We start from the raw sequence: 15,048 nt of genomic DNA, 5'->3' as shown, positions 1-15,048 counted from the left end.
ACAACACAGACGACCCTCACCGTGACTGGTCTTTGGAAGTGTCTCGAAACTGCATGCTTTGCCGTTGGCACAGTGATTTTAAATCGGCAATCTGACACTGATGGAAAAAGCTGTGCCCTGACTGTTAAGCTGTCACATCTGCCAAAGCCACCTTGAGTTTCAAATTAGCTGCACTGAACTATGGGACATACACAGCGCCCGTTTCTCAGTCATTTCAAACAGCAACCACGGTTACTCCCGCAATGAAGTAAAAATTGGCCAAACACTGTAATGTCTGTGTGCTTAGACGAGCGACATTATGACCACTCACATTTAACGCAAGCAACATTCATGCTTTAGCATTAAAAGCAGAATGCAAAAGGTCATTCCAGTTACAGGTCACACGCCCTCATTGTGTTTGAAACAAAGACTGTTCGCCGCTACAATAACTTCTCCATCATCTTCCGGGACCACTGGAGATGACCTTTCCAATAGGGTCCAGTTCAAGATGGTGTGGAGACGCAGGGCTCCTTGATTATCTCAGTGAAGAGGGGAAAAGATCCATGGCTCCTGAGCGGTGGATCTGATTGGAGACCCCAGGCGTATTAACGCCTCACTGATCCGAGCCCAGCCGCAGCTCTCATCACTACAAACCACATCTGCCGCCCACATTAAGACGCGCAGACAGCTGCTGCTGGTACACAAGCGCGTGCAGAGCGTGGTTATTTCCCTGAAGGGAGAGGGAGCATGCCGCCAGCTCGCTATTGTCATTAAGAGATCAGGTTAATGCTTCTGAGTGTGTCTTTTTAATGGACCAAAAGCTGTCCGTGCAAATCCTATTCCTCAAATCAAAAGCATGTTCAAAAAAATGTTTCACAATAAAAAAAAAACACTTTTTTTCTTACATTTTTTTTAGCAGCCATTAAAATATCATATTGCAAATTAAATTTCCATATGGGCTCTTTACCACACATTCTGAGATGACTCTATTGTCTAATTTTACAACGCTGCATTTTGGAAAACCGGTGGAAAAAAGCCTCCCGGTTTCAGTTAGCAAGCGTAAGATAACTATTCCAGGCATGTTAAAAAAGGAAGAAGACACACGGGTTTATGTAGGAGTGAAACCAAGTTTCCTGCAAGGAGAGTATGACCGGCTCAGCAGCTAGAGCGGTGGAAGCCTCTCTGAGAAAGAGACCAGGGAGAGTGACACTGTTTCAGTGATAGCAGCAGCGCAGGGGGGGGGGGGGCCTGACTGGCGATGTTTCCGTGGTGATGCAGATCAAGGGTAAACTCGTGCCACCGGGACACGCTGGTGTTAATCCCCACGTCATTGTGGAGAAGGATTCCCTGGCTCTAATACAGCATGCAGGAGGCCTGGTACCAGCTCCACACCACATGCTGCCATTATTACTTTATGTATTTGCACGGCAGCCACTTAGCCAGCACAACATACACGTGATCTTTCATTGTATGCCAAGTGTATGAGGTTCAACAGGCTCGCAGTTCATCTACCACAGATTTTCCCCAAAAAAATCATGTGCTGGCTTTTTGACATCTCAAGTTCACAGCAGTTGACATTTTTTGTTATCTTCCCCTTGAGTGGTGCCCTGGCAAAAATCAACTAAAAAGGAAATGTTGACCTTGACTAGAAAAATCTCTCTGGGCTCAACTTTAACTCCACATTCATGTGTAGCACCTCATTTGACTCGTAATGACTTGTGCTTTCCATAAAAAAATATCTCAAGTTCCTAATTCACATCTGAGAACTTGCCAGACATTGGGTTGACTGACAGATTTTTCTTCTTCCTTCCAAAGCTCTGGTCAAATAACTCAGAATCTAACTCTGCCTTGGTTAACATCGTCAGCCCAGAAAAAAAATTAAATAACACTTTCTTAGATTATGGGCTATGCATCTGAAACTGAAGGAGGTCCCATTCTAAACCTTTCCTTGGTTACAATAGTCTACAGAAAACCACAACAAAATCTGAAAAAATACTTTTTTAAAAAAAAAAAAAAAAAAAAGTCTATTCATAGACATGTTTTGAAATACAAACCTCAAAGTCCAAAATGCATAACAGCACACCAAGAAATTTAAATTTATATTTAATGGCATCAAGACAGGAACTGCAACTTCAGCAGTGAAAAAAAGGACAATGCCAAAGCAGGCCTGGGAAGGTTCAAAAGCAGCAAAGAAACTACTTCAATTAACCACATCTCATTCTTCACAATATAAGTAGAAAACTTTCTACGTTTGAAAGCATTTTTCCAAGCTTTCAAGAAAATATGCAAGGGTCATACTGAAACCAGTCCCATTTCACGTAGTGTGACACGCACACAAGTGGCCGAGAGAGTCACACACAGGACAGGACGCTACCGGAAACCTGTCCCAAAGCAGCTGACTTTTCTGCGCAGTGCCCATGCCTTTCCAGAAACCAATCATGGTGGGGTCAGAGCACGCTAAGCCCCCCGGACCCATATTTAGCACTGTTGTCACTCCTGGGCTTCAGAGGAGAGGTACTGCCACTGTTCCCCTTGGCAAAGAGCCACCAATACCACTGCCATTCCTTAACCAAGAGCCGGTCATGCATCAGAGTGCCCTGCTATGACTTCATCCATTCTTTCATTCTGAAATGCAATTACGTGATGGCATGTGTGATGTAGGGCTTGTAGCCCAAAAAGGCTGCCAGTTCAAGTCCCTTCGGGGGCATTGGTGTTGTACCCTTGGGCCAAGGTACTTGACCCAGGATTGCCTTAATACAAATGGTTAATGTAAGAAAACTGTAACCTATGGATGTTGCTCTGGATAAGACTGTCTGCTAAGCAAATACATGTAAATCTAACCCAAAGGTTGCAGGTTAGGTTTCCAGGTAAAACACTGTACATGTATGCTGGAGAGAGGTATTTAACCTGAATCACCTCAGTCTCCAGTGGTATAAATGTAAAACCTCAGCTACGCAAGTCACACTGGGTAATGGTGTTATAATAATGAACAACAATGACAGTGTGAGTATGTCTTCACTGCCACATAAAGCCATGAATAGTAAAGCCAGTGAATAAGTACTACAATATATGGACTACAGTTCTGAAGTGGCATATTGTGCACCTCATATATAAGTGCTCAGCAGACACCACGTGTACCTCTGTTCCCTTGTCCCTGACTATGTGGCATGTGACCACACACCTGTCTCTTGAGAAGATCACTCATACCTTTGAGATACGCAAATGGGTGCCGCTGAATTTTAAATTTCCGGAGTTCACATTCCTTTACTACGAAAGGGCCCGTCAAATGGGGTTATCATCATCAAGGTTTCGCTTTCATCTGAGTGTGGACACATATCTGGCCCGGCAATTCTCTCACATCTGAGGGACTGAGCTACACTGTTGCTCTCCCTCCCACTGAAATGGGTTTAGACAGAAGACAGCCTTTATAGCATACACGCTTGCTGCAGCAGCATGCAATAATTAATGGAAATGTTGAACTCAACAGCGGCAGCCTACCAGGTCTGATGCATCGTGTTCAGAAGCTCAGGCGTGCACCATCACAGCTTAAGCCAGTCTTGCCTCAGCCAAACAATACAATTACAGCCTGGAGATCCAGCCATCAGCGAGTCATTCACACACTCAAAAAAATATAGGCTACTCATTATCTAAACACACAGCAAGATCCCCGATAAGGCTTGTTAACTCAGCTCTAATTCTTAAATAAATGCAAAAACAATTAGCCTATAAAATCTTCTGGCGTGCTAATTACCATATAAATCAGATCAGCATGCTAATGCACAAGCAAGGCCTTGTCAGAGCAGAATACATCGGTTTTCCCCTCAGTGGAGGGCTCTGTGCCGTTATCCGTGTCTCCACGACCACCCCTCAGAAAAGACCAGGGCCTTAGAAACAATAATGCAATCAAATGCATCTTCCCCACAAAATTCCCCAAGGAAGCCTTGACATTGTCCCAAGGAGCTCTACATACCAGTTAGGCTAAACTATGCAAATTGTTCAAGGAGCTCATTTACGGCTTGTGTGACACAGGTATGTGTGAATCCCCCCACCCTTGGAAATGGTTTAAGAGAGAACCTGTGAAAAGCAAGGGAGAGAGACCAGACAGAGGTGACCACTGTGGGCAGCAGGGTTTCACCTCACACATACCAAAATGGTGAGTGGTGATTAAGAGGCGGTTTCTGTAAACTTCTTACAGATGAGCGTTTTAATCATGTTGCAGAGCAGCTTTTGAAACTAACTGAACAAACCTGAGTTGTTGATTCCCCCCCACAGACGCGTCTGATATTTACTTTCATGCGCCCCCGGTCCAAACGGAGTTCCCCTGCAAGCCAGCAAGGAGAACGCAGGCACATATTCAACACTAACAGTAAAATCCGAGCAGGGCAGGAAAAAAAGCAACTCTGCACAGCTATTGCATTTCCCCCATCAGACAGAGGGCCTATTCAAATACAGTGCTGTCAAAACATTTTTCCTTTTTACCACCATGGACTCTCTAATTCCAGAGTTATGAGGCAAATTAAGTCTGGTGTTTTTTCTGCTTTCATGATGCATTCCACAGCAGTGACTGAAGGAGTCACCAGTGGGCCCAGACAAGCACCGAAACGCCCACCCCGTTCAAACCCCTGGCTAATTAAATGCGGTCAACCTCAATCTGTGAACTCCTATTCAAAATCCATCACCAACGGTCAGCAAATGCGCTCAGTTGCCACCGAAATTTGAGAAATACGTCATCAAAACACAGGTCAGGTAGAGTACAGCATTCGCAATGAAACATACCGCCATATTCCATTGCAGAAAGGAAAAAAAAAAAAACAAAAAACATACACACTAAAAACTTTCTCCTCCGAAACGCTGTTGCTAATATCCGGGTGAGAAGTTCATGCTTGGCTCGCGCTTTTGAGATCAAAGCAAAATGTGCATTAATAATGAACAGCTCTTCATTTGGCCTATTTCCACCATTAAAGAACAATTCACATGCGGTGCAAATGATCTGCACACCACTGCTGATCTATTGCACCAGAAACAGCGCCACCCCACTATCTTATTGTATGTTGTTTTACCAGTACTGCTCAGAGCGGGTATGATTCAGTAGAAAACAGCGACCAACCCATTAAAATGTCAGCTTTTGCAAAGCATACAATAACAGACAGATTTATTTAAAGGGGATAGGTTACCTCACTTAATTCCAAGAAAAACAAGACAGGACAGCATGTGCCAAAGGCTCTCAAAAGAATCAGAGAAAAGCTAAGTCTATTACATCCATGAAGGCTACATCAGGTTTTGGATGTCAGTGTTAATGTGCTTTTTGGGTTGGGATGCAGTGATATTAGGTGTGCCGGTCTAGCAATTTTTAAAGAAAAAAAGTCTTTTTCCTTGCTTGGTTCTACCCACTGTGTGTGCAAGTTTTACTCCCAACTGATGTCTTGTGTGGCGAGTTTTCAGGTAACAAAGTAAACTGTAGAATGATCTGAATTTGACATCTTTTGGCAATCATTCGCAATGAGTCTTTTCTGACAATATCCCTTAAACATATTGAGCATATAGACATATATTCAACTTAATGTCCCTCAATAGTGGATTGATGAACTATTTTAATATCAAGAACATCAAAAAACAAATTCACCTTAATCACGTAAACTGCCCTGTGCTTGTTTAAAAAGCAGATGTTGACAAAACCTGTTGAATACTACGTTTACATTTACATTTTGTTATGAGGACAAACACACCTGTAAGAACAATATATTCTATAAAAAGGATTTATGGTGGATTCACTGTCAAGAAATGGCAATTACACCTCGGTCTTCAAACATGCCTAATAAGAACTTTGAAATGAGAAACAGTGCACAGAGCGTGTCACTAGGGGCAGAGCTGGAAGACACCACTTCAGGAGATAGGGGAACAAAGCCGCTCTTCCTGCCTCTGCCCAGTGTGAGGTTCCTGAATAATTTACGAGACAGTTACGCCATCCGGCTATTTATTTGTTTGAAAATGAAATTACCTCCTCAGTACAAAGCTGTCCCGCTCATTACTAATTAACTGAATGGCCACACTCGTCTGGAGAGACAGCCCACGCGCCGATGCACACAGGGCTCCGAGCACTTCCTGGCCGCTGGACCAACACAGAATGAAACGGAATGCTTAATGCCATCACATTTATAGAGTGGCTGGGTGTCTGAGGTGGTGCAGCTCCCTAGCAAGGCAGTAAAGCAGCATAAAACTATGTACAAGGTGACAAAGTGGTTCCAGCTTGGTTTAGTTTTTTTTTTTTTAGATGCGAGTGGGCCTGTCGGCACTCTGTGTGATTAGTTCAACCTCAATAAAGGTTCACCACCTGACAAGCATCAGAAAGAAGGTCCATTATCTGCCATGCACTCCAGCGTGAACCACAGTGGGTGGCAATTCTCCAATGTCGTGACAATTAGAAAGTAAACCTATCCGTTTATTTCGATGTGCAAAGTGTACACCTGACAAGCACATATTAAAACTGCCAGAAATCCCCTAGAAGTCTTAAAAGCTAATAAGAAAGGATTACAGCCTGTCTCTAAGGTGTAGACCGTTATAATCACCTCCAACACCTTCAGGCACTTTCTTACAGTATTCATTTTGCAAGTATGAATAGATCTGAAAGGGAGCAATCCAGCATGGGGCCGTCCACTGCCAAAAGGCTCCATTTTCAGTAGGTGCACGTCAGGTATGTTTCTCTGTCAAAACAATATGAAACATTTAATAGTACATGATTAGCATCACGTCCATCATTGACGGAGAGGCAAGCGAGCATATCCACGTGAGAGTAGAGAGAGGTACTCAGGCACTTAATGATACCAACTACAACACAACAGCGTGCTTAAACCAAAAGAGGAAATAGAGATAAAGACGGACTGTTGGACAGGAAAGCAGTGCTCAAGTGCACGGCTGTTAATGTCAGCGATGCTTTTAAAGGCCATGGACGATTGAGTAGAATAGTGGGAGTCTCCACAGAGACACAGAAATCAACCGCTGCAGAGCAAAACAGGGCCATTCTGCATTTATAACAGCTGTCGATAAAGTGGTCGGTTTCCCACAGCGGCGTAATTGCCCCTATAGATCAGGAGGCTAATCCGCTCTGATTCAGCACCGGGGGGGGGGGGGGGGGCACCACCTCGCACGCAGAAGACTAACGCGCAGCCAATCAATGGGCAATCGCACGCGGTGCGTTCTGCTGAAGCAGTGGAAACGGGCATCCCTGGCACCCGGGAGGGAGGGCTACATGAACTCATTCTCCCCTTCAGTGGAGTGGTAGGCCTTCCAGAAGGCTCCCGGAAATCTCACTTAGCTGCAATCAATCAGGACAAGGCACACTTCAAATTCGAAATTCCATTTTTAAAGGTGGAGCGACACCCATTCATCATCTCCAGGTGGTGACAGCTTCTGTGTTGCGAGAAGAGTGTTCATATCAGACATAGTGTGAAGATCAACTTTTGTTTTTTTTTGCCTCTGCATCTTGAATTATGGCAAATATTCTGAACCCCTCTTTAGTAAGCTGTGTGACTGTAGTGGTCTACCAACAATTTAAAACTCCCTACATTGGCTCTTTGTGAAGGATGACAGAAAGGTGAAGGTGTTGAGGAGGACTGGTGCATGAGACGATGTTCTCCAGGAGCTGATCATGAACATGTGCTTCAGGGTGGAGTCATCTTTGTTTTTTTTTTTCTATACAGAGACGTTTTCTGGGAACCTCTCGCAGATATTCTACAGTTTTCCACATAAATCATTCTTTCAACAGCAAAATATCCTGTTAAATACCGGTCTTAGCTTCACCACAGTAATCTCAGCCTGGAAAAAGAGATGTTTAGTCATGCGAGAAATGTTAATGATGTCACAAAATCTGTAAAGTTCCCTGACACTGGCAGATAATTATCACAATAACAAAGGATGGATTATTCTATACTCACTTAATGGGCCTAGGGACGCTGTAGAAAATACCACAAAAGAAAACTTAATCAGTTCTCAATTATGTTATTTTCAGTAAATGTGAAACTACAGTGGACTGTAAAATTGCCAAGAATTCCGTCTTAATAATGTGTTTCAGTGATATGAAACATTTAGAAAATTTGAGATTTTGGTCATCATTCAGGACAGCTTTAAACTCATACAGACATAATTATGGGACTCAAACACAACATACCAAGTCTTCAGTCGGGTTCATTGCAGGACAAAACAGACAAAATGTACATACTCCAGTATAAGACATACTATAGTTTCACACATAATACAGTATCAAATATTTACGTGTGAAATGGCATGTTATTTGAACTTCTTTATCAGGGTGCATCATACTGAGGTGGAAACATTTTAAAGTGCAGACCAGATGCTTTTTTTAAACAAACATTTAAGCCACAAACCTGCCGTACTAAAACATCACACACAAACAGATCATGGAAAATAGTAGTCTGATCCTTTGTAGTAGATCCAGAGACTCTTCTGCCCAGCTTTATTTCATAATGTTAGAAGAGACAGCTGAGGCGGCTCCCACCTCATCTTCAAACATTCAGCTGCCTGGTTCGTTTTAGTCATGGTTCTTACATATTCAAACAACCTCCTGAAAAAGTTTAATTGAAAATAAAAAGACGCTGTAACTCAATCACCGCTATAACACACCGTGAGGACCTCTCCTTCGCAAGACTAAATAGCGTCCAGCGGATGCGAAATCTGACAGCTTGCTCACGAGAATATTTGCAATGTGTTGCAATTTTAACATAATTTAACTGCATGATAAAATTGTGTGGTCCGAACATTCTTTTAACCACATGTAATGCACTCATAATTTGAAAATGTACGACAAAACGTTCCTTTCCTACAATTCCAGTAATATGTTTAGCAGGAAACACCCAGACATATTTGTCGCTGATGCTACACGTTACCTACGCTTCTGTGACAAGGCTGCCTGGTGCTAATGCAAGCGGCACTACAACCCGTCTACAGCCTGTCCTTTTAATATTTCACAAACGGTTTCAAACTACATTCAATCAAAATGGCGTTCCTCTTCGTTTTCTTCTGCCCGGCCTAAGAGTTCACCAACCGTGATGATCTCAATTCTTTGTCTGCAAACTATCCAGTTTTTTGGTGACTATGGAATTCTTAACTCGTGAAACATTTTGTTGCAGTTTCCCTCCCTCTCCTGCAGGGCCTGGTGAATGAAGGAAGCCTGTGGCTGAATTCAGACTTGTTCCCACATTTACGCAGGACACCCGCCACTAACAACTTAATATTAACTGCGTGAACAGTTGCGTACTTGAGTACTGCGTAGTTCACTGTGATTTACGACGACACTGTGCCTTTACAAACAAATGAAACGTCTTATCAAAACACAATCCGTCTTTCCCCCGTGTCTTAAGTAGCGAGTTAGCTCGTTACGACAGCGGGCTAATGCGCCGCAGCACAAAGCGAACAGTAACCGTCCGACAAAACGTTCACATGTTGTATAATATAGCAAGAGCACAGCCGAATTGCTGCCCTTATTGCATTTTACACACATTTGTTGTTTGTAAACCAACACGCCCGAACTTAAGGATAATGTGTTAGTCTACCTCTGATGCGTGTTCTACTTTAGCGGGTATTGTTACTCGCAAGCCGTAACCTACAATAGGTGACTCCAGATGAGTTTTTCAAATGCGCCTTTATATATACAGCCAAACATTCTTGAATGAACCCGTTTCGTTATATTTTTCCTTAGTCCCAAACTCACTAGCGGGACGATAAAAAAATATGTCCCCATGGAAGTTTTGCGGTTCGCTACAGCCGGGTACTACTGCAGTAACAACATAAAAATGTAACTGAAACCGACCAAATGAGCAAACTCCGAGTAAAGAAACTGTCAATCTGTTAAATGCCCTAATTATTCATCAATTTGATCGGTTACATCGATACGATCTTGTAGGATTTCCCTTTTTCTTTCTCCCAGAAAAGCGCCATATTGTCAGCCGCACCGGTCCTGGGATTGCAACACTGTTTCTAAATATTTTTTCTGCCACGAGAAAATAATGGAAAAGCAAACAACTTACCTTGGCGATGGCTTTTTTGTATCTCATGACGGCTTGTTGAATCAAACTGTGGACTTTAATATTTCCATCTCCACACGGAACGACCACCCTGGTCCGACCGAAACACACTGTCACTTTCATAGTTTTTATTTCCGATTGATTCCACAAATCCAGAGGAAAACTCAAGGTGTGATACTACTTCGTCCAGCCCGCGTCGTCATGAAATTTCTTTGGCCTCATCCAGATTGTATCCATGGATAAAAAAGCATTGAGATTCTTCACCTTTTCCCCATCGTGGAGGGACTCAGATGTGTGTATCTGACCACCTGTTTAGTGTTTCTCCTGCGATCGTGCTGTGATGTGTAGTCTTCGGATCCAGAAATCCATTCAGTAGAGAGAGCGTCTCCCCGCACTGGTCACAAAGAGTACTGACTCATAAACCGAAACTACTCAAGCTTCAATGTGTTGCATGAAGTCGGTGATCATACGATGCAGCCGAGTCTGTCAGCCGTCAGAGTGCGGTGAATCAAAGGCGAAACCGTAGAAAATCATTACGTAACATAATAGTTGTTCAGGAAACACTTATCGGAGACAAGGTCAATGTTTACTTATAGAATGTTGTGAGTCATCGAAAAATAATGTCAGTTATTTAAGATCACACACAAAACCATTGTAAGCCCGTGCGTTTCAGAATGGTTTAGATATATCATTCTACTTAAAAACTACAAACATCTTAAAAACCGCCCTACATCATTGTCTTGTAGTCGTGTTATAATCTACATCAATATCCTACAGCAACCACTAACAAACACAGGTTCTGAACGTTTACTAGGTGAGTGAATGCGATACGATGAAACCAGTAGACCGGAGCAAAGTATGACATAATTCAATCATAATTCAATAGAAACCGCCCTACAGAGCAAGTAAGCTTCAGTCAGAAAAGCCCAGTATCTATGCATCTCATTTCTCCCTTGTTTATTGTGTTTTTTTTCCCTATGAATCGTCAAACTGAAGACCAGCATATCCTACTCCAGTGTTCAGTATTGCATGAGTGCACTGCCCCAGGTGAAGGCCTTGAAAGGGAAGTAAACATCAGGCTGGGCTATGGAGCCACACCTTCTGACAGGTGACAGTCACTGCACTCTGATGAACTTCCTGGCCCGCATCTGCGTCAGGCCGTAGAGTAGCCTGGCCGTGGGAAACCCCAGGGAAACAGCTTTTCATCCGTTCCGCTACTGAGGCTGTCCTTGGAGCGGTCACTGCCAGTGTCACTAGCTTGGTCTTCTCTTGGATATCTGATGTTTATTGTAATCTGATCACAGGCTGCACAAACAGCTGAGAGGTGCTGGCAGATGGATTGCTTGTCTCTCACACAGATGGAGTACATGGCCGTGCAAGCTAGGTACAGCGGTAGGCACAACAAATGCTTCATCCATACAAATGTATTGATTGGTGCATTTATTGGTTTAAAGATCTCTGTGTATATAATCATTCCTTCAAGTTTTATTTCCGTTTAGTAAATGCTCATATCTAGGATGACTTACAAAGCGTTCATCAAAAAATTGATAAGGGAGAATACAATTACACGTCACAGACTGTAAAAATATTCTAAATACAAATATGGACTGCAGGTACAGGGACTAGCATCATAATTCACAGATTATAACCAACACCTCCCGACAACGCCGGTGTTCAGAGGTTGAGGATAGTGTGCTACTCTGCTCTGACAGAGGTGAGCAGCTCATGACACCTCTGAGGACCCAGAGAGAAGCCTGAGTGGAGCCTCCCCGTGGGGCCTCAATGGGGAAGGACTGACAGGCAAGCAGCCGCAGGAGGAGAAGGAGCGGGGAAGATGGGCAGAGAGGAGAGTCTAGCTGGAGGGCATTGGTGGTCTGGCCAGTCGTTGGGTACATGGTGAGATATGGGTGGATTTTTTTTGAGAGGAAGTTAGACATGAGGAATCAACATGTGAAACAGTGCCACAGTGTTGAAGTAGGTGCCACGTGATACTCAGAGGTCTGTGGTGGTTACAGAGGACATTTCCGGGGAGAGGTACTGGACCAGCAAGGACATGTTTTGTCATGGAGTTTGAGTTAGTGGACAGCTGTCCAGAGGGAGATACCAGCAAGTCATCTCATTATCCTTGTTGAGGCCTGCTTAAATACTGCAATGAACCAAGGGTGGAACTCCAAATGGCAGAACTGGCAGGCTGTTTACTGGATCTTTAGAAAAGCGTGCTTTTCAAATTCTGTAAGTCCCCAAGCTTTGATCTATTGTCATAACTCCCTCCTGGCAAGCACATGCAGTGGTAACCCACAGTTATCACTTATCGCTCACCCTATTGGCCCTGATCAGTGTTGGATTATGGGTAGATTGAGTACCAGAGGATCTACCATAGTGATCTGGATAAAAACTGGGCATAGAGTCATTTGCCTCTAAGCTTTAAAATATGCTCTGCCAGGCCATTAATATTTCTGTTCTTTTGTTAAGTGTATGCTATATGCAAATTAGTTGTTCTTAAAGTGCTGATATAAAAGTATTTAAAATTCTGTATTTTGAATAGCTCTACAAAATCAAGCATTTTCATTTACATATTTATATTTATGTGTAATTAAAGTATTATATGTAATACATGTTCCCTGTCAGCCATATTTTATTTTTAACCTTTAATTTACTAGGTAGTCCCATTGAAAAAAAAAAAATCTCTTTTTACAAGGGAGGCCTGGCTGAGGGGGAAGTTATTATACAAAGAACATACATATGATAACATACTCCATTGGTATACAATAAAACAAAGAATACCCATAATTAAAAACAATTGCATACTTCCTGCAATGCAATGCTTCTTGAATTTTTTATTTAAATCATTTCTGCCAAATAAAGCTCTCAAAGTGTGTTCTGAAGGCTATTCCAGGACCCAGGGGCTAGAAATTGAAAAGCTTCTCTCCTGTTCTCAGTTCAAACTATTGGTACCTAGAATTGAATCTGATACACTGTTGAATATAAGCATTGAATACCATTGAATTAAGGAATCAACATACAGAACAGTGTGTTGAAAGAACTAAAAAAAAAAACAACAAAAAACTAAAACCTAAAAAGACTTAAAAAATCATGTCAAACATTAATTCTGTAGCCTACTTACTGCAAATTCCCCATTTTGGAGATCTTTAAATGTTGATGCACGAATGTGGTGAATATTCACACATGGTCATGAAAGACATCTCACAATTATACGAGACAGTTTCAGACTAGCAAACATTCCCTCCATCTGAACCCGGTCAGGCTAGACAGACTTTCCAGGTTCCCAAAAAGTTGGCCTCATCCAGTGAACCCTCTTGTCTAAACATATCTGCTCCGGATTACACACCGAACTTTTCAAAATGGTGTTGAGTGATTTTTCTCGTTACGCTGACACGTGAGAAACCTGCGAAGCCCAAGTCCTCGAGGTGTGGGAGAAAAACAGCAAAAGAAGACGTGGAAAACACTTCTGACATGTTGCATGATTTTTGTTTTCTTGTACAGAAAAATATATGGAGGTTTTACAGGGCCATGTGATTGAGTCTATTGTTTGTCCGGCTTTGAACCATCAAAATGGAAATTTGATCGCTAGACATGCTCGTGCATTTGCATTCAAATATTTGCACAGAAGCATGGCAGTACAAATGCTGTCATATCCCTGATGTGTGGATATTTGATATTATGGTACAGATACAAATCTATGGCTACAAAAAATGAGGTCTCGTCATCAGGGATGTGTCACAGTAGCAGATTTAGGCCTGCACAAACTGTCTTTGATCTGCAGATTGAATTTGAGAAGCAGCATATCTAAAATACTCTTAGCTTTGCAATTCCAAAATGAGGCTAAACTATCCATTTAAACTTTCCAAATAAATGGGAAAAAAAGTCATCAATTCAACTCTTTAACTGACTCAGTCCTGCTCCGAGTCCAGACTCTGGTCTTCTCCTACTTGGACCCTGGACTACTGCAGCTCCATCCTTACAGGTCTTTTAGCATGTGAGATCTGATCCTAGCAGATCAGCTAGAAAGTCATCCTCACCGCTGGCTAATGGCTCACATCTATTTCCAAAGATGGAGTTAGAGTACTGGGTGGGGAGGAGAATGACTCTCCCTTATTCAATCCATCATCAGGCCTTACACAGCAGCCAGGTCTCTCTGTTCTGCAGCTTCAGGACGCCAGGCTGTTTTTGTCCCTGGGTGTCCCGGGTGCGTCCTGTCTGTTCTGGCTTTGACATGGTGGAATGAGCGTCCTGTAGCATTCAGGACACCAGAGTCCCTGGCCATCTTCTATCATAGACTAAAGACCCACCCCTTCAGACTGCATCTTGGCTCCCCTACCAGAGCATAACTCACCCTTTCCTTATGTATATAGTTTTACTGTAGGGTATGCTGTAGTACACCTTAGTATGGTGCTTATGTATTAACTAAAGCATGTACGCACTACTTACCACAACGCTGTGTTAGGCGGTGGCATGTGATCAGATGTGGCCAGTTATGTCCTGTATCTGCCGTCTTTCACACAGCCTAATTACATGCACTTTGTACTTGCTTTTTGTAGGTCATTCTGGATAAGAGTATCTGCCAAGTGACAAATTGTTACCATAAAAGGTACGTGAGGGCCAAACCAGCCATCTCACTGTTTTCACTGCACTCTCTCCTTAACCTGTGCAAGAGAAACTATTCTGACTGCACAGATTAGTGTCTCAAATTAGTGATTACATTAAGCTGATGTTTTATTCAGATCACAAGTTCATCAAAAAATCAAACCGCTTAACATAAAGCAGCAGCAACGCTGAAGAAGCCCATGGGAGGAGGAACTCACCCGCTCCAGTTACAAATCAAAGGCTTTAATATCGTGCTTTATTCTCTGTAATCACAGTCAACTGGGCACCAGATGACATATGCGCGGAGCAGGACCCCACAGCGCACATCTGGGGCCTGTGATTCTGCCGCAGTCACGTGGTGCTGGAGCCGGTCCAACAGGCAGCGCAGCTGCCGGGGGCGATTCGCCGTCAGATTTGCTGTGGTTTC

At 43.0% G+C, this 15,048-nt stretch overlaps 1 protein-coding gene across 1 annotated transcript in view; it reads right to left on the bottom strand.

Moving 5' to 3' along the window:
* Positions 1–10,402, bottom strand: part of LOC118770919 (partitioning defective 3 homolog) — a 262,566-nt gene extending 252,164 nt beyond the window's left edge. Inside the window, exon 1 of the mRNA XM_036518693.1 lies at positions 10,020–10,402. Within this exon, the coding sequence (XP_036374586.1) occupies positions 10,020–10,139 (120 nt within the window). The 5' untranslated portion in view covers positions 10,140–10,402. The remainder of the gene's footprint in view (positions 1–10,019) is intronic.
* Between the last annotated feature and the right edge of the window lie 4,646 nt (positions 10,403–15,048).

Source organism: Megalops cyprinoides, chromosome 24 (assembly GCF_013368585.1).
Source record: "Megalops cyprinoides isolate fMegCyp1 chromosome 24, fMegCyp1.pri, whole genome shotgun sequence".
NCBI classification, from domain to species: domain Eukaryota; kingdom Metazoa; phylum Chordata; class Actinopteri; order Elopiformes; family Megalopidae; genus Megalops; species Megalops cyprinoides.
This window is presented reverse-complemented; position numbering and strand designations above follow the sequence as displayed.